The sequence below is a fragment of the Sapajus apella genome, unplaced genomic scaffold (genome assembly GCF_009761245.1).
Source record: "Sapajus apella isolate SASKATOON/1434 unplaced genomic scaffold, GSC_monkey_1.0 scaffold34, whole genome shotgun sequence".
In the NCBI taxonomy this organism is placed as follows: domain Eukaryota; kingdom Metazoa; phylum Chordata; class Mammalia; order Primates; family Cebidae; genus Sapajus; species Sapajus apella.
Window position 1 is genome coordinate 17052278 of NW_022436974.1, and position 27084 is coordinate 17079361.

Below are 27084 nucleotides of genomic sequence, written 5' to 3' on the forward strand. Positions count from 1 at the left end.
GCTGTTTCTTCCTTAATAGTGGTGTGTTGGAGACAAAATCTCCTTCATTTCTAGGATCTTACTTCTGTTATGGATTCTGCCTGATAAATTCTTCTTTAAATCAGTGAACCAGGGAAAATGTCCCCGAGCCTCAGAAGTTATTAGCAAGGATAAGAAGATACAAGGAATATGGGAGTTTAAGACCACTATCAGAGATGGGAGAACTAGTCAGAGGTACCAAATTATACAGTCACGTAGACTGCGATTTTCTACAAATTCAACTGAGAAGAATATTCATTATGTGAAAAAGTATAAACGATATATTAAATGTGAAAGATTAAAAATAGCAAGCACAGTCTGATAGCTCTTTTTGCAGAAAAAAATATATACAAGTAGCATCTGGGAAGACAATAGAAAGTATTAAAAATTGTCATCTCTAACAGTGAAACTATGAGTAATTTTTCTCTTAGCTTATCTGAATTTTCTAATCTTTCTACAATGAATATGACAATTACAACAATACTAGTAATGACAGCCAACTCTTATTGAGTGCTTGCTGCTGAGCTAAGTGCATAGGCTCTGCTCTGGGATTGAACCACATGAGCTTGGATCCTGGGTTCTCTTTTATTAGATGTGTTAAGAAGTAGGCTAGATACCTCACATGTATGATCTCACAACAACTCTATGGGATACGTACTGTATCTACCAGTAGCCCATAATGTAATTTTATACATTAAAAAACTGAAGCTTGTAGAGTTGAATAAACTTACCCAAGTTCACATAGAATGTGCACACATAAAACACATAATGAAAGTGAAATTTATCCTGATAAAGAATGTCAGACAATCATATTAATACAATAAAATCTCACAAATGAACTTCTATCAAGATGATACATACATATATGCATATATTTGTGTGGTGATGTATAGGAGTGAGGGAAGAGGAAGAGAATGCATCCCCTTGGATTGAATTTGGAAATTGATATGTATGAGGATAAGAGCAAGAATATTCCATTTTTAAATATTCCACTCAGCAAATTCATCAATCTTATGTTTTTCTCCTCTGTTTCTGATATAGTCGCCATGTTGTGCATCCCTTCAACCCAGTAGAGCTACATAGCCACAGGCCTGCTTTAGGTGGGAAGACTGGCTGTTTTCCTAGACTTGGCTCCTGGTGAGCCACGCTGGTTATTTAATGTGGTTGCTGACTTGTGGCTTAGTACTAGAGATGATGGCCCACCAGAGGAAGGGAGCTTGTGAGAGCCAAGAATATGGGTCAAACATAGGAAGCCAGGAAAGGAAGTTAATGCATGTGACAAGCATGAGGCTCTGTGCTCTTGGCAAAGGGAATCTGTAAGTGAGGCCAAACTATGAGTTGCAAGTAAGGGAGCAAACTTTGTGAATCAATAGTCACTCCCTGAGTAGATGCTCTTTTGTGGCATGACAAGCAAACATGAAGTTCTGTGAGGTTGTGAGGAACAGAATTACATCAAGTACAAAAGACACTGGGCTTGTAATAGAGATTGGAGAACAGGGAGCAGTGAAGCTAGAGAAATTAAATCGTTCTCCATTAGGAGGCTATAACAGCTATCGTCCAATTGTGATAGCATTTAACCAGATACTTTATTTTCTCTGCTTCTACTTTCTAACATCTAATTTATGTTGGGGAATTTGAATTACCCAGTAGGGAAACTAAGGATGTACTTAAAGACCTAGCAAAGCATGGGCCCCTCAAAATGAGAAAAGTTTCTTTTGGTAAACGTAACAAAATTTCATAATCAGAAAAATCTTGAAAGAAGCTATTTGGATTGCTGCATGAATATGAATGTTATGACGTTAACTAAAATAATATTTATGTTGAATTATAATTAGTGGGGCTAGTACCTTTTCAGGGTTGAAATTATTAAATTTCTTAATCCAGCCCTGTAAATACCATAGACTGAAAGTCATTTTTATCATAATCATCATCAATATAACCCTAAAATTTGAGCCCTTCCAATGTACAGATAGGCATGGTGCTGACTACATGACAACCATTATCTCACTTAATTGTTAAAACTATCTTAAGAGGCAAACATCATTATTCTCCTATCATAGATGAAGTTAGATGAGGCTGAGAGAGGTTAACTGACTTGCCTGAGGTCTCACAGCTGATTGATGATGCAGCTGAGATGCAAATCAATTTATCCTTCTTCAGAGCTTTGCATACTCCATGAGTGAAAAAGGTCATATTGATAGCAATGTAGGTATTAATGACATAAAACACCCATTAAAAACTGCTAGAAAACCTAAATCATTATCATATCTATATTTGTTTACAAAGGTCATCTTAGTTTGGATGTTTAATCCAGAATTCCTTGGAGATCTGTCAGTATTGTCAACCTACTTGCTAGATAAATATTTTAGCAATTCCCACTTGGGGCATGGTCTCACTATCAAAATCAGAGAGTTCTGTTTCGTTTTTAAGATTATCCTCCACCATAATGTTGCTACTAGTGCCAACAATGATATAAACTTCTTCGTATTACTTTTGTAGCCATGTTAAAATGATCTCTCCCTCCCTCCCTCCCTTCCTTTCTTCCTTCTCTCTTTCTTTATTGTTTGCTTTCTTGCTTTATTCTTTTTTGTAGTAAAGGACTTTACTTAAAATATAAGGATTTGACTTGGTTCTGGATGGCATCAGTTTTTAAATAGTAATAAATCATACGTTTTGAGGCTGTAAATTTTAGCTATTTGCATTTTGGAATGCATTTCTTCCTGCAGAGCTGTATGTATTACAGGCTGCAAATTAACATATTCTGATTTTATTTGCCAAGTTGATCTAGAATGGAACAGATTTTACTTTCATAGACGTCAGCTTTCTCAGCTGAAATGTCACTTTCTCAAGGAATCCATCCCTAAAACCTCTCTTATATACTCCCATAGCCTATACAACTTCCGTTTCATCCATGCTATCAAGGTTGTAGTTAAATTATTATCTCTGAGGTTATTTATTCAAGGTTGCTCCCATTAGTCTGAAATCACTATCGGGGCAGAGACAGTATCTACCTGATACAATGCTGTAAACTGAAGCTTTTTGAATGCAAAGCACTGGATTATACGCGGTATGCCGTTAATATTTGTTGAATAAATGAACACAATTCTCCATCCCAAATTGTTTTCCAATATTTAGTTCTTAGCCTTATGAATAGATAGGTTTCAACTATTTCCATAGTTTGCTACCTTTGAGAATTGAAAATGTCAAAAAGCGACATTACCTTTGAAAACTAATGGAGACCCTGAGAAAACTATGTCATATGTCACTTGTGTATGGCAGGTGGTTAAACAAACACCTCTATATCTGCTAGTGGGTGAGGATGGCGATTAAATAATTCAAAAGAATTAGCAAAATGCACAGGAGTGTCTCCTCAAACCCCCATACCTGCATGGTCCCTAATGCAGGTCAGACCTCAGAATTTCTAGGATTTATTTCTGGAAAAAATTGAGCATTATTGTTATGAAACTCAAATATTTCAGCATTTTGACAATAGCTTTCCTTCATCCTGACTGCATTTGATTCTAGGTGCTGAGTACCTGACAACATTACCTCATTTAATTCTTACAATTATCCTAAGAGGTAAACATCATTATCCTCATATCACAGATGAAGTTAGATGAGACTGAGAGAGATTAAGTCACGTGCTGCAGGTCCCATAGCTAACTGATGATGCAGCTAAGATGCAAATCAATTTCTCCTTCCTCAGAGCTTTTGTGTACTTCATGAGTGTAAAAGGTCATATTGCTAGCAATGTAGGTAGTGATTACATGAAAGACCCATGGAAACTGAAACTCAGGATTGACATACACTAAAAAAAAGGTATTTGAGAATAATTCTTATTTTAAATATTGATTTAATGAAGGTCCTAGAGTTTGTTGCTCTGATAAATTCTGCTTAATATTTGCATATTATGAGGATGTGCCCAGCTTACAGCATATGTGGAAGGGTCTCTCCCATCTATAGGCAGATCCTATAGTGTGGTAGCACATGCCCCATTCTCTGGCCTACCACCTCTAACACACCACACTGACATATTCAGCTGAGCTTCATTTACCTGAAATCTACCATTCTTTTTGTATTTGTGACAGTAATATTCTCAGGTACTTGTAAGCATTAAATGATTTGTCTAGGACCTCATATCCTTAGAATAAATTAATTCCCAGTATGGGCGATATTAGAATTGAAAGAGATCTGAACACTTTGAAGTCACAGAACTGATTTTCAGATAACTGAAATGTAAAACTGAACACAAATTTTATCATCACTAATGTTATTATTATTATTTTTGTCCCAGAGACAAAGCTATTTTATTGTGAATACTGCTCTTCTGTAGATTACTTCATTTTCAGTTAAGGAGGACTTTAAGAAAAAAGTGTAAATAGCTTTTTACTTTTCTATATTTTAAATGTACCTGGCAACTATGAAAGTTATTGGGGACGAGAAGTGATTGCTTTAGATTCCTTTTGAAAAGGGGCCAGCTCTTTTCTGGGCCAGTAGAAGCATACAGCAGAGATCAGCAATGTAACAAAAAAGAAACTGTGGACCGAATGCCTAATCAGTCATGGGCCAAACCCAGTGGTTGACACAGCCCTAGATCATAAGAGCACATATTTTAGTCAAAGCCTAATTTAAAGCAAAAGCAATTGTAATTTTACTTGTTAAGGAGCTATTTGGAATGCAGATGTTTAACAGCATAGTTTCATTTTCAGAAACACTTCTCTTTGTTTGGTGCTGTCAAAATTTAACAGTGTAATTTCCAAAAGACCTTCCATTGGAGCCTGGCAGTAGAGGAATCAGTCCTTTCAATTTATCCTTATAGTACTCTTTGTAAAGCAACAGGGACTTTTCATGTGTACAGCAAAAAGGCAATGGAGAGGGGAAGTCATGTGGATGCCTGAAAAGTGGGCTAGAACATGAGTGGTAGGTATAAGTGACATCCAGGTGTGTAAAACTCCTACTCATGCACTCAACTGAATTCTGCTGGGTCTCATCAAGAGTCTTCATTGTAGCTCTATAATTGAGACTTACTATTGAATACTCCCTCTTGGAAGGATTTGTTTAACTGTTCTTTAGTTTCTTTTCCACTTCCGATGAGATTGATTTTTATCTTGAATGGTCTGGGTGCTTTCTGGAGCTGTAAGGGGGCCTGATTGCCATGGCATAGTAACCGTTTCAGTGGAGAAGGATATAGGCATTTTCATCAAGGTCCTCTTTAGGTTGAGTTGACTTTAATTTGCTCCAAGTGGAATGAGGTGCCCTCTCTGATGTGATGCCTACGTAATAGAAAAAGACCACCTAGTAGATTGGATGCAAATAGGCAATAAGTTTCCCCATTTCCCTATAGACTTCCTACATGTTAGCTGCTTAAGGAAGGACAAGCAATGTTGTTGTCTTCCATTGGAATTTGTAGATAAGAGAAGAAAAAATATCAGATAATTGATTTTCAGCTTTTTCTTTACTAAAGGATGATTATTTAGGAGATTGTGCATAAAGTTATGCATAATCCTTGCTGTACAAATTACACCAAAGGAACATTCTGAGGATGAAATAAATGACCTTTCTGCCAAAAAAAAAAAAAAACTATTTTATTGTTAGTTGTGTGCTAACAAATTTGCACCTGGTGAATCCTCTCAGATGTGTTTTTCAATGTCAGCTCCTGGGCTCCAACTGGGGTGTCTTGGGCTCAACACCAATTTTGCAGAAACCAACTCACAGGTAAATGGCAATTTATGTTTTATTGGCTTATAAATAAGATCTAGGATAAATAAGATTTCTTTGAAAGGTCTCACAGAAGGCACTTTGGCACTTGAGTATATAATACCACATTTCATTTAGCCCAGCCAGCCTAAATGAATACTCACTAACAAATTGTGAAAAACTCCACCCCAATGTAGTTGACAACTGCATTTCTGCTTGGCCTTCTCACCAACATGGGGATTTTCTAAAATTAGAATTTGTTTCCTACTACCACCCACACCACCCCACATCCCCCGCCAAGTTTGACTCAGAGATTAACATTTAAAGTACTTATATCACCAAAGGAAAGGTAAAAGATTCATTTGTATTACTTTTCTTTGCCCTTTTTTTTTTTTTTTTTTTTTTGAAAGAATTGACATTGTGAAACGGGAAGCCTCAGGACTTGGAATCAGACTGACCTAAATTTGAATTGCAACTTTGCTATTTAACAGCTGCATGACCTTGAGCAATTACTTAGTTCCTCTGAACCTCAATTTCTTTATCCCAGAAATGGGAATAATAACATTGCCTTTCAGGGCTGTTACAAGAATTAGTTCTAATTCTGTAAGTTTCTTGGTACATTAATAGTAGATAATCAATAAATGCTAGCTGCAGCTGCTATGATGGAAGCTGTTCTACAGCCAGAAGAAATGGAGTATACATCACTTCAAATCTCTTTCTTGTGGCTGCAAGAAACTGCAGATGCTTCTGAACTTGTATGAGAAAATCTAATTAAGGCAAAAACTTTATTTTCGTTTAAGCCTTTCAAGTTTAGAAAACCATTTCCATCAGACCTCTCAAAATCCTGGTTAATCCTTTCCTTAGGATCTGTAAATAGGAACATTAGAAGCCAAATGCAAATTTTATGCTGACACCAAACCTAAAAACCTACGTTCTAGGTTCACTAAATGTACCTCATCTTTCACCCATTTTTTGATGGCAAAGGAAGTGACAAGATGTCGTATAATCATAACTAGAAAAGAAATAAGGAGAATGTACTGAGTAGAAAAATGGGATGAAATAGTGTAAAAATTTGGGACTGAACACTAAGCTTTGAATTCTGGTTTCAACAATATTATTTACCAGCTGCTTGACTTTAGACACATTATTTCATGGCAATGAACCTTAGTTTTTTCCCCTGCCCTGCCTACCATATGGGACTATTGTGAAGATGTAGAGAAAAAGGATATAACAGTATTTTCAAAAACCAAAGTCTTACACAAAAATGAGATGTCATTTTGCACAGGTTTTCATGTATGGCTCCATTGTTAGATGAACCTTAATTTATTACTGGTGTCACTCCTACTAATGCTGTGACCATGGAAAAACTATGAAATCTTTCTAAACCTGTTTCAATATCTTAAATTGTCATCTCAACGTTTATACGGTTATTGGGATAAAATGAGCTCATATGCTAGACACACTTTATAAGTAGTCAGTATATTGTAGATATGTTGGTGACGGTAGTGATCTTATTTAGCAACTAGCCCAGAAGCAGAATGCCTTGCCCAAAATATAATCTGAGAAAATAAGTTTAGGACCAATATGGAATCCTGACATTCAGTTGAAATCAACTGACCTTTATTGAGTGTCTGTTCGTAAGCACTGTAGAATTTTTAAATGTCAGCCTCTGGAACTTAAAATTGAAATAGGGAGAGAGATGACAATAGACAGACAGGTAGAAGGATATATAGATAGGTATTACTGAGTATAGTTATGTGCCGGGTACTGTGCTAAGTACATTAGAGAAACTAGCTCATGTTATTTTCACAACAATCCTATGAGATTGGTGTGAAAGCTTATTTTATAGATGAGGAAACAGAGGCACAGAAAGTTTAAGTGACTTGCCCAAGTTCATAGCTAATAATGGTCAGAGTTGGGTTGAGAACCCAGAAGTTTTACTCTAAAGCTCATACCTTGTCCATTAAGACCAGGAGAAAATAGGTGGATAAATGTACAAAGCTGTATCACATTATGCACAAACATAGAAAACAATGTTTCAGAGAATACAATTCCATTAGCTTTCAAATATTTGTGCAACAATGAAAATGTTCTCAGCCAAGCCAGCATGGTGGCTCACGCTTGTAATCCTAGCACTTTGGGAGGCCAAGGTGCGTGGATCACGAGGTCAGGAGTTCAAGACCAGTCTGGCCAACAAGGTGAAACCCCGTCTCTAATAGAAATACAAAAAATAGTGAAGTGTGGTGGCAGGTGCCTGTAATCCCAGCTACTCAGGAGGCTGAGGCAGAAGAATTGCTTGAACCCATGAGGCAGAGGTTGCACTGAGCCAAGATGGCACCGCTGCACTCTAGCCTGGGTGACAGAGCAAGATTCCATCTCGGAAAAAATAATAATAAGAAAACAATGTTCTCAGCCCTTAAATGTGCACTTGTGACTTGTCCAAAATGAGACAACCAGTCTATGGAAGAGTTGAAACTAGAGCATGTATCTTAGTCTGTTTTCAAACTGTTATAAAGAGCTGCCTAAGACTGGGTAACTTATAAAAGAAACAAGTTTCATTGAGTCATTTCTGCATGGCTAAGGAGGCCTCAGGAAACATGATCATGGCAGAAGGGGAAGCAAACATTCCCTTCGTCACATAGCAGCAGAAGAAGGGGGAAAGCCCCTGAAAAAACTCAGAGCTTGTGAGAACTCACTATCACAAGAACAATGTGAAAGTAACTGCCTTCATGATTCAGTTACCTCCCCCAGGTCCCTCCTACAACATGCGGGGATTATGGGAACTACAGTTCAAGATGAAATTTGGGTAGAGACACAGCCAAACCATATCAGCATATTTTCTAAACCCAAGTTCCATATTTTCTAGGTTCAATTCAAGTATTTACTGAGAAATACTAATTATATTGTGAAATAATGGGGGAAAGGGTATGAGTTTACAAATAAAGAGTAGTTCTTACCCTTTAGGAGCTTACAATCTGGCAATAGGAAAGACAGTTTTGCCCACATGTAATGATAGAGCTCATCTTAATGGGACAAGTTCAGTAGCAAGGGATATCCTGCATGTTGTTGCTGTACATCTCAGTTTAATCATTCAGCACACTTGCTTATTCAAAGTCTTTCTGCCCTGCAAGAATTCTACCTGGTCTAAAGTTCACTACATTATCATTAGCATAGTTCTTGGTACAGACTAGGCACTAGGCACTCAATAAACATATATTGAATAAAATGAATAAATACAAAAGCAAAATAATATAAGCACAAAGGAGAAGGTGGTTAATTAAATGTGAATTGGAAATGTACTGGCTAAAGCAAAGCCAATTAGGCTAAACTTTACCAAAATGTTAGGTCTCTAAGGAGAGGAGATCATTTAGATGAAAGAGGACTTGTAATTTATATTAATCCATACCCCTGCCTTTAGGCCAATTTGTAGATAAATTACACTGGCAACTCAGACTGGTTTATTTTTAAGCCAGAGTTTTTTTTTTTAACCCTTTGATAAATTTAGAAAATATCTATTACAAGTTATGAGAAAAATAAGAACCTGCAAAATTTAAACTGAAGAAAATCTGATTCCATTTTATGATTACATCACAAATTCTGGGTAGGACAGCTCCAAAGACCAGGTACTCTACTCCAAGGAGGGCTCAGTGGTGCAAGACTATCTCGTACTAAGAGGAATGTCCATTTATTACTTCATTGCTTCATTTTAGTTTTTCATATTAAACCCTACTATGTGTTTTAATTATCTTTTTAAAGACATTTCCTCAGTTTGTGATCCCCTCCTTCCTTTCCCTTCTTCTTTTCTTCGCTTCCTCCCTCCCTCCCTCCCTCCCTTCCTTCCTTCCTTCTTTCGTTTCTTCCTTCTTCAGATATGACTCGTTGCCATAGTGTTATTTTTGCATGTCATTATTCATACATTTTTTCCCTCATAAAACTTACTACAGTAGGCAAGAAATAGAACATGCCCATGTCCTTTCTAGGAACTCCACACTCTCCTACAATATCTTGTCTGCTCTTGGCAACCAGGAAAGCGTCAGTAAAGTATCTAGAATGGGAAGAGTCAGGGGAACAGACACTTGGAAACAACACACCAGGATGTTACGTGTATTAGTCTCCCAAAAGTCTGATCAAAAGCCATCCCACCATTTAAATCAATACAATTAAGTTAAATTTCAAGATGATTAAGGCTTGGACAAAAGCATATTTATGCCTCATTCACAAAGCTCATGGTTTAGTACTATAGTTCCTGTGTTAAGAACTAAAGAAGTTAAGAGACAAAAGTATAAAAATAACTATAACTAAAAATATGTTAATGAACACAATATAAAAAGATGTGATTTGTAAAACCAAAAACATAACATGTATATGTGGGGGGATGAGTAAAAGATTTGTAGAATATTTGTATGAGTAGAATATTTATATGTTTTGAGTAGAATATTTGTATGCAATTAAAGTTATTATCAGCTTAAAACAGATTATTATAACTCAAGGTGTCTTATGTAAGGTCCATGGTAACCATAAAAATATAGCTGTAGAAAATATGCGGCTGGGCTTGGTGGATCACGCCTGTAATCTCAGCACTTTGGGAGGCTGAGGCAGGTGGATCAGGAGGTCAAGTAATTGAGACGAGCCTGTCTCTACTAAAAACACAAAAAATTAACCTAGTGTGGTGGTGGCACCTATAATCCCAGCTACTTGGGAGGCTGAGGCAGGAGAATCACTTGAACTTTGGAAGCATAGGTTGCAGTGAGCCACTATCACGCCACTGCACTCTGGTGACAATGCAAGACTCCATCTCAAAAAAATAAAAAAATTAAAAATAAATAAAAACAAGAAAAAAAGATATACAAAAGAAAATAAGAAAGGAATGAAAGGCAATGACAGAAAAAGAGGGACAAAAAGACATAAAACAGAAAACCATCAACAAATGGCAATAATAAGTCCTTCCTTATTCAATGTATATAATTACTTTAAATGGATTAAACTTTCCAATCAAAAGACAGAATAGCTAAGTAGATTTTAAAAATAAGATTTTTGATTGGGCACGATGGCTCACAATTGTAATCCCAGCACTTTGGGAGGCCAAGGCAAGCAGATTACTTGAGGTCAGGAGTTCAAGACCAGCCTGGCCAACATGGTGAAACCCATCTCTACTAAAACTACAAAAATTACCCGGGCATGGTGGTGTGTGCCTGTAATCCCTGCCACTCGGGAGGCAGAGGTGCAGTTAGCTGAGATCATGCCACTGCATTCCAGCCTGGGTGACAGAGTGAGACTCCATCTCAAAAATAAAAATAAAAAAAGATTCTTATTGACTGTAAGACTTAATTTTACTTAATGACATACATTGGCTGAAAGTCAACTAATAGAAAAATATATTCCAGGAAAATGGTAACCAAAAAGAAAAATAAAAAAGCAATGGGGGCCATACTTAGACAAAATAAACCACAGCTAAAAAATGTCAAAAAAGACAAGGAAATTATATAATGATAAGAGTCAATTGAGGAAAATATACCAATCACCTAAGATCAGAGCACTCAAATATATAAAACAGACATTGAAAGAATTAAAGAAAAAATAGCAGGTCAATATTAAGGGATCATAATATTCTTCTTTCAGTAATGTACAGAGTATCCAGACAGATTGATAAACAGAGGACTTGAACGGCATTATAGATGAAATGGACCTAACATATGCAGAACATGCCAGCTAACAGCAGGAGAATATACATTGTTCTGAAGCACATATGGAACATTTTCCAGGACAGATTACATATAAGTTCTCAAGACAAGTCTTAATACACTTACAAAGATTGAAATTATGCCAAGTATATTTTCCAACTACAATGAAATAAAGCCAGAAATTAATGGCAGAAGAGAAACTGGAAAATTTATACATATGGAAATTAAACAATTTACTCTTAACCAATAGGTCAAAAAGAAATCAAAAGGGAAATTAGAAAATGCCTTGAGACACACGAAAATAAGAGCACAACATACCAAAATTTATGGAATACCATAAAAACAGTACTAAAAAGAAAGTTTGTATTAATATACACTTACATTTAAAAGGAAGGAAGCTCTCAAACTACCTAACTGTACATTTCAAGGAACTGAAAAAAGGAAGACAAATTAAGCACAAAGTTAGCAGAAGGAAGAAAATAACTAGAGAAGAAATAAAATAATAATATTAAAAGAAAAAAAATCAGTGAAATAAGTTACATTTTTTAAAACACCAACAAAATTGGTAAAGCTTTAGCTAACCATTAAAAAAGAGAAGACTCAAATAGCTAAATTATTAAAAAATGAAAGAAGTTATATTCCTACTGATTATATGGAACTAAAGGATTATAAAAGTACTGGTTCAAAAAGAAATACAATATTTAGAAAGACCTAGAAACAATAAGCAGATTAAATTAGTAATCCAAAGCTTCTCCACAGAGGAAAGCCCAGGACCAGATTAGTTTACTGGTAAATTCTACCAAACATTTAAATAATTAATGCCAATCTTTCTCAAACGTTTCCAAAATATTGAAGAGGAAGGAACACTTCAAAACTCATTTTATGATGCCAGCATTACACTGAGGACAAAGATAGAAAGATATCACAGAAATACTACACACCAATATCATCAATAAATATGGATGCAAAAATTCTCAATAAAATAATAGCAAATGAAATTTAACAGCACATTGAAAAGATCATATACCATGACCAAGTGGAATTTTTTTCTGAGTTGCAAGAATGGTTCAACAAAGGAAACTTAATCAATTTGATAAATCACATTAAAAGAATGAAGAATAAAATAATGCAATTAATAGATGCAGAAAAAAGTCATTGACAAAATTGACATATTTATTTCATTAAAAAAAATTAGGAATAGAAGAAAATTACCTTACAATACAAAATCATGTATGAAAAGTCCTAAGCTAAACACCATACTCAATGGTGAAAAACTGAAAGCTTTTACTCTAAAATTAGAAACTAAGATGTTCACTCTCACCATTATATTCAAGATAGTACTGGAAGTACTGGCCAGACTAAATAGGCAAGAAGAAGAAACAAAATAACCCCAATTTTTTTTTTTTTTTTTTTTGAAACGGAGTTTCGCTCTTGTTACCCAGGCTGGAGTGCAATGGCACGATCTCGGCTCACTGCAACCTCCGCCTCCTGGGTTCAGGCAATTCTCCTGCCTCAACCTCCTGAGTCGCTGGGATTACAGGCATGCGCCACCATGCCCAGCTAATGTTTTTTGTATTTTTAGTAGAGACGGGGTTTCACCATGTTGACCAGGATGGCCTCGATCTCTCGACCTCGTGATCCACCCGCCTCGGCCTCCCAAAGTGCTGGGATTACAGGCTTGAGCCACCACGCCCGGCCTCTATACTATGATCTTATATGTGGAAGATTCTGAAGATTTCACACAAAAATATCTGGAACTTAATTTAAAAATTCAACAAAGTTATAGGATACAAAATCAATATACAAAAATCAGTTATGTTTGCATACACTAATGGTAAAACATCTGAAAAGATATTAAGGAAGCCATTTCATCTACAATACTATCAAAAATAATAAAATATTGAGGAAAAAACTTAACAGGTGAAAGACTTCTTCACTAAAGACTATAGAATATTGCTGAAAGGAATTAAAGACACAAAAAATGTAAGGATATCCCATGTTCATGATTGAAAGATAATATTAAAATGTCCATATTACTCAAAGTAAGTTACATGTTCAGTGTAACCCCTAGCAATATCTCAATGATATTTGTTGTAGGAAAATAAAAAACAATCTTAAAAATCATAGGGAACCACAAAGAATCCCAAATAACCAAAGCAATCTTGAGAAAGAAGAGTAAATCTGAAAACCTTATACCTCCTGATTTTAAAATATGTTACAAAGCTACAGTAATCAAGACAGTATGACACTAAGCCATACATACAAATCAACTAAATAGAATAGAGAGCCCAGAAATAAAATTACACAGATAAAAATCAAATGATCTTTGACATAGGTTCCAAGACTACACATTGGGAAAGAATAGTCTCTTTCAACAAATAATGTTGGGAAACAAAATACCCATATACAAAAGAATTAAATTATCTTATACCATCCACAGAAATAAAATCAAAATAAATTAAAGACCTGAAGGTAAGACCTAAAACTACAAAACTCCTAGATAAAAATAGAAAGAAAAAGCTATACAACACTTGTCTTTACTGTAATTTCTTGGATATGACAGTATTCAGAAGCACAGGAAACAAAAACAAAAATAGACAAGTGGTACTACCTCAGACTAAAACACTTCTTCAGAGGGAAAGAAACAATAAGGAAAATGAAAAGGCAACCTACAGAATGGGGTAAAATATTTGCAAAGTATATACATGGTAAGGACTTAATATCCACAATAGATAAGGTACTCCTACAACTCAATAGCCAAAAAGCAAATAACATGATTAAAAATGAGAAAGGACCTGAATAGATATTTTTCCAAAGAAGACACACAAATAGACAGTTGGTTTATAAAAAGATGCTCAACATCACTAATCATCTGGGAAATGCAAATTTAAACCACAATGAGGTATCACCTCACACCTGTTAGAATTGCCATTATCAAAATAATTAAAAAGAGAGAACAAAAAAAATGTTGATGACGTGGAGAAATTGGAAATCCTGTCACTCTTTTGGGAAATGTAAAATGGTACAGTTGCTATGGGAAACAGTATGCAGTTTCCTCAAAAAGTGAAAAATAGAGTTTCCATGTGATTCAACAATCCCACTTCTGAGTATTTATTAAAAAGAATTAAAATCAGAATCTGGAAAATAGATTTGTACTCACCTGTTCATTGAGCGTTATTCACAATAGCCAAGAGGTGGAAACAACCGAATGTTTATTGATGAATGAATGGATAAGTAAAATATGGTATAAACATACAACAGTATTATTCAACCATAAAAAAGAAGGAAATCCTATCATTTGCTACAACATAGGTGAATCCTAAAGACATTATGCTAAGTGGAATGGGCCATTGTAGAAGGACAAATATGGTATTATTATGCTTATAAGAAGTATTGGAAGTAGTCAAACTCAAAGAAATAGAAAGTAGAAAGGTGGTTGTCGGGCTGGAGGGAGGAGGAAATGGGCTTTTGTTGTTCAATGGGTGTACAGTTTTAATCACACATGGTGAAAAAGTCATAGAGATCTGCTTTACAACCTTGTGTTTATAGTTAAAATTACTATATTATACACTTAAAAATTTAAGAGGGTAGATCTTATGTTTTGTGTTTTTACAACTTGAAACTAAAGGAAATACTTGCTATGGATAATAATGCTGTTTAATATTTTTTAAATTTGTGACTTGATTGGGAGGGAAGTGAAGGAGTTAGTTCCATGCTTTTATATTTTGTGATGCACACTTTTATTATCCTCTGAAATTATTGGCCAGGCACGGTGGCTCCCACCTGTAATTCCAGCACTTTGGGAGGCCAAGGCGGGCTGATCACTTAAGGTTAGGAGTTCGAGACCAGCCTGGCCAACATGGTGAAACCCTGTCTCTGCCACAAATACAAAACTAAGCCAGGCATGGTGATGTGGGCCTGTAATCCTAGCTACTTGGGAGGCTGAGGCAGAAGAATTGCTGGAACCTCGGGTGGGGATGTTGCTGTGAGCTGAGATTGTGCCGCTGCACTCCAGTCTGGGCAACAGAGTAAGACTGTCTCAAAAAAAAAAAAAAAAATTTGAAATTATTATGACTTTTGGCTTATATCATTTTAAGATTAATGTGGCTTTGGAGTTCAAGATTCTCTTTATGTTTTACCATTAACTGGCTTTTGATTTAGGAAACTGCTCCCTCTTTTGTACTATCTAGCTATAAAGGGAGAACTCTTGAAAAAGCTTGAGAGAAATGCACAGCTGTCAGGAAGTGCAGCTTTTACGAATTAATATCTTGCTAAAATAAACAGAAGCTGTTTCAGCTTCAGTGCTAAGACCACTGGCAAATTTCTTTGAAAAATGAGTTAATACCCTTATGCCGCTCAGCCACACTAAATGTTCCCCTAAAGTGCTGACTATAAGAATACACTGCCATTTTGTTTTTAAAATCAAAGTGCTGATTTATTGATTTTACACTGAGAGGTAGAACACAGACCAGAATACCTATATTGATGTGATCATTGAAAGATACTTTTGTCTTCTTTAATGTTTGATTTATTTCAGTCAGTGTTAAATCTTGGTGCTGAGTTCAGAGGATGCAGTTGCAAAGAAGAGAGATTTTTCCTTGCCCTGCTAGCAAGTACTTACATTCTGTTTGGGGAAAAGGGTACAAAATAAGTTATAGTGCAATTCTTGTGTTAAATGCAATTTTGTTAAGTGTTATAATAGAGATGCACAGGTGCTAATTGAATGTTTAATGGAAAGATGACATGAGCTATCCTGAAATGTGACCTAGTATTCAGGAAATGCTTTCTTGAGGAGGTAATGTTATTCAGATGGAATTGCAGAGGACAGGGAAGACTCCACTATTTCTGAGCAAAAGAGATCTGGGTGGCAATCTGGTTGGAAACATAGACTGGAAGCTTTATTTTGGAGCTGTGTGGCATAGTAAGCTCACTTCTTTTTAGATTATACTATGTTTAGGGTGACTTTGGAGGAGTTGCCTCCTGATGCATCCTACAGAAGGGTGAGTGGGAATTAATCATGTGGAAGTATAAAGTGGGGAAAAGAGCATCCTTGATGGCCACAAGGTAGTACTGAGGGTAAGTATTCAAGGCTGAGTGGTTAGAGGGCAGAGCAAGAGTGTGAGGCACAGACAAGACTGGTAAAAAGCCACAGAGGCCAGATCACACAGAACATGGTTAAAGACCATCCAAACTATTTTAAAGATTATGTCGTCTATGAGGATACAGATTCCCAGGAAATGACATTTAATTGACAGGTATCAAGCATAAAGGATCTAATCATAATTGCATTTTAGGAATTACTCTGGGTGCTGTGTGAGAATGAATTAGAGTAAGGGTGTATATGAGAGACTAGTTAGAAAGCTGTTTCACCAGTTCTACAGAGACCTTATGCTAGCTTAGACATTAGAGTGGTCATCATGGTGATTTTATGAAATAGATAAAGATATTTACAGAGACAAGTATACAAATACTGTAGAGCATGACTTAATGTACCAAGGGGATCTGAAAAGCTTATAGAAGTGACATTAGTTTAATCTTGAAGGATGAGAACAAATTTCTTGTAGGAGTATAGTTTAGCACTTAGCTTCAATTGCAAAAATACGCAAATTTTAAATGATTATTACCTTTTTACTAGTGTTCCTTTCAGAATCTTTAAGAAATGTCACATAGTATTCTGATTTCTGTAATTGCATTACTAAGTGCATTAGAAGTTAATATATAATAAATTTACATTTCCTGAATACCATTTTATAATTTAGACATATCACTAATTCATGTTAATCCCTTCCCCATCAACACTAACCAAATCCAACTATGCTAGTTACAATTCGGGACATTTTAAAAGTTTTCTACTTTCTATTAAATTGTCTGTTTCAGTTAAATCTCTGTATTAATTAAGCATGTTATTTTCCACACTAAATTCCTGCTTTTGTCTCACAAGAATTACAGCTAAATTAGTTTAATTATTTTTGGAATAATTTTAGAATCTAAAACACTTTACATACTCCTGGCTTTCTTATTTTGAAAGAAATGTGCTTGAATCTGGAGATTGTATAGGCCAAAGATTATTAGATGTAGAAAAATGGTGATTTGTTGGCATTTATAAAATCTCTAGTTTTTGCAGTCATAGGAATAGACTGTATACACTTTTCAAAGCGTTTTATGATTATTTGGCATATTACTTGTGGCTGATAAGGACATCTGTTACCCAGTCATTCTTTAGCAAACACTTAGCTCTCCTTTTAGAATTAATATTGTCATTTCCCATATGCATAGGATGCTTGAAGAAAATTTTATCTGGAAAAAAATTCTGTATTGTGTTTTAGTGCAATACAATTTGTTTATGTCTTTGCTATTTTTTATTAAACAAGTCTAGCTTGGATATTAGTCTTAAACCCTTGCTTTAAAAACTAGTCATTGTTCAGTGAAGTCAGCGCCAGGTCAAAGAGAGTTCAATAAGACATATCTCATCTAGGCATTGCCCTGTGCGCCATCTGCCCACGTTAAATCACAGTGATAAGTAGGATATGTACTTGTGCATCGCTAATTTTTGTTTGGCCAGAACTTCATGTCATCTCATGGTCATTATAGTTGTCCAATTAGAGTTGATCAAATTGCATTACCATTAATTAGTGAGTCTGTCTTATAGCACAGAAGGCTAGTTGAACATATTTATCTGTTTAAGTGGGCTGTTCTCAGAAAGCCAAATGTCATATTTGAAAGAAAAGTCTTATTTGTGGGGAAGGAAAGCTGGGAGTATGGAATTATTTTACATGTACTAAACTGAAAGAGTGATTCCAATATAGTCCTTTAGTAAGCTTACTAAAAGTTTGCTCTAGTCCTAAAGATCTTTGAGGCAAAATAAAATTAGTTATGCAATGGATAATATTTATTTATCTGCAAATAAATGACATGCTGAGGTTATTAAAACAGAAATTCTGTGGCCCTTGTGATGGGAAGAAATTGCTCATTCTGAACAACTCATTCACAACAGATTTAAGTCCCTGTGAAGATTTGTAATATCTTGAGTAGTGTCAAGCCAGAAAATTGTTTCTGCTCTGCTGCAAGCTGCACACACCATTACAAAATTGTGATGGATGCACACTGACTTATGTTTATATAGATTGATTCTTATACTTGAGAGGCAAATGGGTGAGAACAGGAAATGTGTTCCCTGAAGATGCCAATGGGCCTTTGTGCAATGATATCTGCCTAAAAAACTAGAGGAGCATCTGTGGTTAGATAAGATGGGAGACAGTCAAACTTATCACTTCCTGACTTTCTCATTTGAGGGTGATAGCATTGGCATATCATGTCAAGTCCTACTGTGCAGCCATGCATCATGGTGACACCAAAAAGTCTAAAGTTCTCTAGGGTTTTATTTGACCCAACAGTTCTTTCTGGCATAATCTATTAATCTAGAATAAAAAGAAGGAAGAGAAAGAGAGAGAGAAGTAATTTTCTGCCTTTTCCTCACTGTCTTAAGGTATTGATTTTGACTTCTTGATATTCTTTCAGGAAAAAAAAAAAACTATTAATGCCTTTGTTATTTTTGTCCAACAGTTCAAGTTTCATATATTTTTGACAAATTTCCTTAACACTTGACTACCTTGACTACCTCAACACTAGAACTGAAGTTAACTTTAAAAGAGTAGTTTGTTTCTGAAGCATTGCTGAATGAAATATTATTTTTAAAATGTGCATCAGCTCCTTCACTTCTCTACTTTTTCCTTTCATTTATACTTTCACCAACCAACCATTTATCCATCAAAAATGTATATGTATTTATTGCCTGTTAGGTGGCAGACAGTATGAAAGGTGCTTGAAGAAAAATGGCCAATAGCATAGACCAGAACCTGCCCTGTAAATTTACATATCTGGGCCATTATTATTGAACAAACGTGTTTTGAATGCTTTCTGTGATAGGCACTGTGCTAATATCAGCCCCTGGTGCAGAATTTGGAAAAGGACCTTTATATGGAGATACATTGAAAAAGAAGATCCTCCTCCTTTCTTTCAAGATTTTTAAGCCTAACAGTGATTTATCCAGGGAGTCTTAGTGTTCAAATGTAGAACTTGTTATGATCTCAGCCCTTGCAATAAGCACCTTGCCAGCTCAGGCAAACAGCAGGCCTATACTGCCCCAGTACCTGGTAAATCCATTGAGAAGCTGATTTGGCATCTGATAATCTGCAGATAAAATAATTATTTCACAGGATTATATAATCTTCGTTAGGTGCTGCAGTGGATGGTAACTGGCTTCATAATCAAACCAAAATTATTTCCTCAGGAATGTGTGATAAGGATAGACATTTTGGCAATGGTTATGGAAAGTTTCAAAGAGAATAAAAATTATAAATGTGTGGCAATTAGCCTTTCACTTTACTTAAAATACTGTGTATGGATTCAGCAAGCATGCTAAAATTTAAAACAAAAATCCTCTTTGGAAGGCAATTGTTTTAAGTTGGAAAAATTTAGCTCATTTTTCAGTGAAAGAATTTGAAAATTCTGTCTTTGGAAACCAAAATAATCTATGGCAGAGTTGGATGCATCTTTCACTTTAAAACACAGACTCTGTCTGTGGTGAATGTATTTGTTGTGGTAAAGTATTTGAAAGGAAACCCTCAGAATAATTTGGGGGAAGGAAAAATACTGTTTTAAAACAAGCCCAACCCATCAGTTTTAAACCTCAAAAATTGCCTTTCTTTGAATAAGAAAGAATTAATAATTGTGTATAGCATAAAGAATATATGTTTGGATTATAATGCATAATTATGATTTAAAACAAATTAAACTTCTAAATTTTAAGGGACTCTAGTATAATGCTGTGACCTCAATGATTTTTTCAAACAAATTTATATTCCTTAAAGTTGATGTTGATGATCTTATATAGTTACTTCATGACTGGGTCTGTGTCTTGGCAAATCTCTCTCTAGATAAGTGATTCCTGTAAATGTTAAAAATTCCTTTACAGGTTAACTTTCACATCATTTTTTATTGCTTATGTTATAAAGGTTAATCCTAGATGCATCTTTTCTGGAAAGAAGAGTCCTGATAATCTCATAAGAAGTTCCCTTTCCTAAGGTTTGTATTTTGTGTGGGGATCATCAAGGAAAGGGAAAAGCCAGAATGCCAAACTGCAAAGTGTTATTCTTTACTGTAGGGCTCCATCCAAAAAGGGTTTGTAACACAGTGTACAGTCTTGTAGCCCAGCTGTGTGGAGCATTGATTGCTTCTGCCTAGAGCAGGGATACTGTCAAGTTGCTCTGTGAGTTGAGTCATCTATTGACAAAGAGCTACCAGCCCGCAGATAATGCTGTGCGGAGCTGCTCTCGCTGCTCCCACTGCTCCCACGGTGCACTGCTTATAGCAGCTATCAAAGATACTGAGGGATCCACAAGGGAAAAAAGACTTTTACAACTGCCTGGAAGAAAGGGGTGTGAGGGAGGAGACATTTCTGTGCAGAGCTGACCAAAGGAAAAAGTAGGCATCAGTGCAGTATGAATGCATACCTCACCAAGCAACACAGCTGCAGCCGGGGGTCCGATGGGATGGATGCCGGCAGGAGTGCGCCCACCCTGATCAGGGATGCCCACTGCGGTTGTGGCTGGCAGAGGAACTCTCAGGGGCTCGGGTACAGTTCTCATACCATGCCCTCCTCAGGACCAGGGGGGCCAGCTTCAACCAGGACCGGGGGGGCCAGCTTCAGCAGGACCTTGTGGGACAGTGTGCGGAAAAGCCCCCACAAGACGAGCACCAAGGGCAAAGGGACTTGTGGGGAGCATTGTACCTGCCCACATGGTTGGTTCAGCCCAGCACAGGTGAGCTTTTTTCTTGTGACTTTCCCTTGAGTATCTGAAGAAAGTGAGAGCAAGTTGTTTAAGGGTCGAATGGCTTGGAAACTTTGCTGAGTCCTCCTTGAGTATGCCTGTATGTAAAAGATTAGGGAAAGAAAAACCTGTCATTTCCACACATGTTTGTGGACTCACACCTCTGGGTGGCCTATGAAAATCTAGGGATGTTGTGCTCAGTTTATTTCACTGACTTTTCACCAAGTTTAACTTCTCTTGTCCTCAGGTTTTATTATTTTGCATCATAGTCTTTTAGCAGCACTTTTACTTGTAATCGTTTTTAACTTTTGTTCTGTCCTGCCTGTTTATTATTATTATTTAAAGAACAAAGAGAAAATGAGTTTTAATCAAACTTTCTGTCTCTTTAAAGGCAAAATAACATTTGTTTCTTTACTATAGAAAACAGTAATTTGAAGTACGTATTCTATTCTAATTTTACTCTTATGATATTGTATGCCTTTTCAGTTATGGAGAAGAAAAGTTGTTTATATAAATAATTAATTTTACAAAGAAAAGGAATAATTGAGAGCAAAATAGAGGATGGTTAAACTTAGAATAAAAGAACGAAGCACTTCATTTATTCATAGAGAAGCAATGTTTGTTTATATGAAAATCTATAGCTCTCTTTCTTCTATAATGCATTTCTAAAGCAGATGTGCATTTAATTTTAATTTGATTCCTAGCTTATTTTAGCCCCCAGACTATTATCGTTTTATCAGAAATAAAATTGGCTCATTTTTTCTGTCTTCATTCAAAGAAGAGAAAATAACTTCCTGCAAATGCTGTAAAATATAAATAAAATTACCTGTAGTCACTGTCATAAATACAGAATAATGACTATTCTTAAATATATATTGAAAAGAAAAAAAGCTGCATTTGCAGAAAAAATTCAATCTCAATTTCAATATGATTTTAGCATAATGGAGAAGTAGATATTGATCATGAATAAAATGTTATAGTGAGAAGTGTAGAGGAAATTTTCATTTTAATAATAGCTTTTAAAAAGTACTTCCAAGAATGTCATAAATCACTAGTCTTAATAATATAGAGTTACATATACATAGCCTTATGTATGGCTTTTGATGGATTTACATGTAATTATAAGCTTTGCTTAGAAAGATAGAGCAACTCAGCCTCTTGATTTAAATCAAGAAATATCATTTTATTATTAAATTGGTTTGGCTTAAAATGGAGCTTGGCATTTAGAAATGCAGTTATTAAAGTTAACATGAATTCCAAACTGAATAAACAGTCTTAACAATTGTGAACACTCTATATACTGTTTAACAAATACATTCATTTAAATGTCTTTAGCTTATATCTTTATTGATTACATTAAATTCTCAAGGCTCACATAGGCTAGGAAGACAAACCTACTTAATAACATCTAGCTTATGGTTGCTGCACAGAGTAGAGAAAGCAACTTGCTTTGTAAATTGTTGCAATTCCTTTAATCCAAGATACAGTATATGTTTTTATTTCATAAATGATAGTTTCCCAAACCCATATCTCTAACACTAAGTTATAATAAGCAAAGTCTAAAAATGTTCATACATTTTTCATCAACTGAGGGAAACTTTTTATTTCCTTAGTTTTTAACAATGCCTCCTACTTGCCGGACACTTATAGCCATTTAATGCTTTCAAGGTTTGGAATACTGATAATTAGAGATATACTGATATACTGATGATATCTGTATACTGATAATTAGAGATCCAATAACATACAAGAAGGCAACAAATTGAGGTGGTCACCATCTCTCCCTTATTCTTCTGCATAAATATTTGTAAACATTTTCCCTCCCATTCACATATACTTTATTACTGGCTGGGACTAATAGTGATGCACAAATACTGGAACTATGAAACCATATCTTTTAGGATTTTCAATGTTTTAACAGTCTTCACTTACCAGACCCTTTGGCCTTTACCATTTCAGTTCTATAAAAGTGCTATGCCAGATTGATTGATCTCTGTCTTTACTCCATGCATGAAAACTTTCAAATATATTATGTTAAATAATTTCAATTGTCTCTACACATATATACACACAGAATTTAATAAATGTAGGCAAATATCTTAATATATCCAACTATTTGTATATATTAACATATTTTATGTATATTTAAGTGTGTATGTGCATATATATGCACACATATCAAAATTAGAGTTCTATATTATTCCAGTTTTCTATCCTTAAGTATACCAGCTTGTTCTTCCAAAGAATGCTGCGTTCTGTCCGTGTAAAGTACTTTTTATGTAAATGTTTTTTCCTTTACTTCTAGTAGGTCCTCAAAACTACTGATATATGTATATTTATAAATCTGTATCCATTTATATATGCATCCATAGCATGTATCTAATATCTAATATATCAGAGATGTATAAGTATGATACACTTGGGTATATTATCACAAAAATAAGAGCCCATGTATATCTATATGTATTCATGTGTCCACTAAAACTAATGCCGTTTTGAGAATTTAATGATACTACTTTTTACCCATTAAATTAACTGGGGATATCCTGTGAAATATTGTAAAACAAAAACTGGAGCTAATGATACTAAACATTAGAATCCTTAATAAAGCATAAAGAAGAATGGTGCATGTTTTAAAATAGTCCAGGGACTCACATGTGGTACAGAACGTGCCTAAGGGTTGTTAAGCATCTGGGAGCTTGGATCTTGCCCTCAGAGATATTTGCAGTATTACGTGGAAATCAGCAGTGTGATTTCCAGCTGCTATAATAGAGGGCCATGGTAATGACTTGAGTTCCTCCCAAGGCTCTTTTCCAAACTCCTGTGATTTGGAATACCATGTACTTACAGGACTGTGTCATTATGTTGTTCCTCAGCAGGTCTAAAAATCAGCTCTGTCCCTTTTCAAATAAGTTTTCATTCCATTTCAATCTGTAGAATTAATATACCCATAATAATAGGTAAAGAAATGGAAAGTTATAGTGCCCAGAAGTGAATTCCAAATGTACCTCTAGGATATTAGTGTCAGCCTTGGGAAGAAACATGTCCATCGTTGTTTATGTGGCATTTCTTCCCAATGCAGACTAATCTAGGGAGACAGCACAGAACAGTGGAGACCAGTTTTCTGCATTTGCCTGCCTGCCTGCCTGCCTTCCTACCTTCCTTCCTTCCTTCCTTCCTTCATTTGTTTGACTATCACATACTAAGTACCTACTATTTACTCTTCTGTCATGCCTTGTGGGCATAATATTGTAGTAAACAGGCTGGGTGCAATGACTCACGCCTGTAATCCCAGCACTTGGGAGGCAGAGGCAGATGGATCACTTGAGGCCACAAGTTCAAGACCAACCTGGCCAACATAGTGAAACCCTATCTCTACTAAAAATAAAAAATTTAGCCGGGTGTGGTGGTGCCTACCCATAGTCCCAGCTACTCGGGAGGCTGAGGCATGAGAATCTTTTGAACTCAGAAGGTGGAGGTTGCAGTGAGCCAAGAAGGTGCCACTGCACTCCAGCCTGAGCAACAGAGCAAGACTTGTCTCTAATAAAAAATAAAAATATTAAAATTAAATTGTAAAGAAAGTAAGTATCTCCCTTACTACCATGGAGCTTACAGCCTATAATAGCCTATAATATGTAGCAAATGATATACCATGTGTACCATGATATACAAAGAATTATATTACTGTAAGTCATAACTTAGAAGTGAAGCAAAATTTTAGAGAGTGCTGCAGATATCATAATGAATGCATATTGAGGATACAGAAGGACCACAGAGGAGTAAAAAAGCGAGATACTTGGAAAAAAATACTGCATTTCTTTAAGCTTTTGAGATTTTCTGCTTTATGAATTGAGGATATAAATAATACCTGCCTCAGAGCGTTGTTGTGAGGAATGATTAACAAAACGTTAGCATAGTGCTTTCATATAGTAGAGGCTCAATTAATATTTAAGGAATAAATGAATGAATAGGAAGTCCACATTAAATATTGGCTATTACTTACCTATTCCTTGATATATTTTTTTTGATTGGCTGGGAAGAGAAGAGAAATGAATCAGTGAGGACTTCGTAGAGGTAGTAATACTTGGATGGAATTAAATTGAATTTAAAACATTGTTTGTGTTTATTAAGTGGATCAAAAGAGATAAATTTTGAACAGAAATGAAAAATACAGAAAAGCATGTAACACCCTGATGCCTGTGCATAATCATTCTAATTGCCTATAACACTGAACTCTGGACAGCAGGTTCATTAAGAGATAAGCCTGGAGAGGCCAGGAGCGGTGGCTCACACCTGTAATCGCAGCCCTCTGGGAGGCTGAAGTGGGTGGATCATGAGGTCAGGAGATAGAGATCATCCTGACAACCAACATGGTGGAAAACACTGTCTCTACAAAAAATACAAAAATTAGCTGGGTGTGGTGGAGCATGCCTGTAGTCCCAGTTATTTGGGAGGCTAAGGCAGGAGGACCACTTGAACTTGGGAGGCAGAGGTTGCAGTGAGCCGAGATTGCACCACTGCACTCTGGCCTGGTGACAGAGCAAGACTCCATCTCAAACAAACAAACAAAAAAGAGAAGCCTGGAGTGGAGGGGTGGGGCCTGGTCAGAGAGAGCTGCCGGGTAGATCTTGAGGACTTCATAAGATTTGAGTGTCTGCTCGGCCACTCTCCATGTGTCAGTCTTCATCATCAGTGAAACCTTTGAGCTTCAGTTTGTCTGTTTGTAAGGCAGCTGGTTTTCTAAATGAACACACAAATCTCATCCAGTACTAATGTATGTGACTGCATCAACTGACATTAATTATTGGGAAGCACTTTGGAAAGGATTCATGCTTAAAAACCAGACAATATCAGATTTGAATTTACTAGCTCTATATGACCTTATCTGCTTAACTTCTCTAAGCCTCATTTTTCTGCTCTGTAAAACTTGGGATAATAAAGTCATGTTGCAGGGAAATGTTATAAGAATTGAAAATACTGTATATAAAAACCCAGTATGGCACTTAGAACAAAATTACTCACTTAATAGTATTTATTATTAGTAATGATATCTAAAGTATGCTTTTTAACCTGAAGAACTTACTGTCCAGCAAATTCGTCATTCGTATTGTGCTCTTTGATTAGAATTTATGGTTCGCCCACTGAATTTTTTGATGTCTTCCTTATAAAGATGAAGGTTAGGCTAGGCAAGGCAACTGTCCAGAAACTTTTGGCATAGTACCACATAATGCTGCTACTGAGGTGACATAATGTCCTTCAAGGCTCTCAGCAATTTACAACTGTGCACACTAGGGAAAAAAAATCATGTAAAGTAGAATTGTGTTGATGAAGTAGCATTCCCATAAGCTTGTATTTAGAGGTAAGGAAGTACTGAAAGATTTTCTCAGCAAAATTCTGCATGAACAACTGTGTTTGAAATTTTTAGCCAAGCTCTGTAAATCTTCTCCCCTCACAGTCCCTTTGCAGCAACTCCAGAACCAGCAATTTGAAGCAACTTGAGTGCAGAGGACTTTTTAGTCCAAGAAGTAGGGTTGCCCTAGGATGAAATCTCAGGTTCAGTTTATGTTCAGCCAGAAACATCTGACAGCTTCTTTTAAGTCAGTGCATGCTTTGACTTATTCCTTCTAGAAAGACGGGCCTTTACTGAGGAAGAATAAGACTCTCTTGTCTCTGGGAAATACCAGCTCTCCCCCAGGTAAAGGAAACAGAAGAGAGCAAGCCATACCACAGAAGGAATTAAAATTCTAAGCATTCCTTGGAGAATGTGAATCCACTTGGTCAATACTCCTGGCACCCATATTGCTGGATGCTGACATAAGCAGAGCTTTCTCTCCAGGGTAGGACAAGGAGAAGCCAAG

General features: G+C 35.9%; 1 protein-coding gene across 21 annotated transcripts in view; it reads left to right on the top strand.

Moving 5' to 3' along the window:
- DLG2 (discs large MAGUK scaffold protein 2) overlaps positions 1-27084 on the top strand; it is a 2183817-nt gene that overhangs the window by 1330021 nt on the left and 826712 nt on the right. The window contains exon 1 of one of the 21 annotated variants that reach the window (XM_032295966.1): positions 20618-21217. The exons of 19 other annotated variants lie outside the window; for them this stretch is intronic. In XM_032295966.1, the coding sequence (XP_032151857.1) occupies positions 20897-21217 (321 nt within the window). In that variant the 5' untranslated portion in view covers positions 20618-20896. Of the gene's footprint in view, positions 1-20617; positions 21218-27084 lie in introns of those variants that run through there. One more of the 21 variants, XM_032295967.1, reaches the window with a different exon arrangement.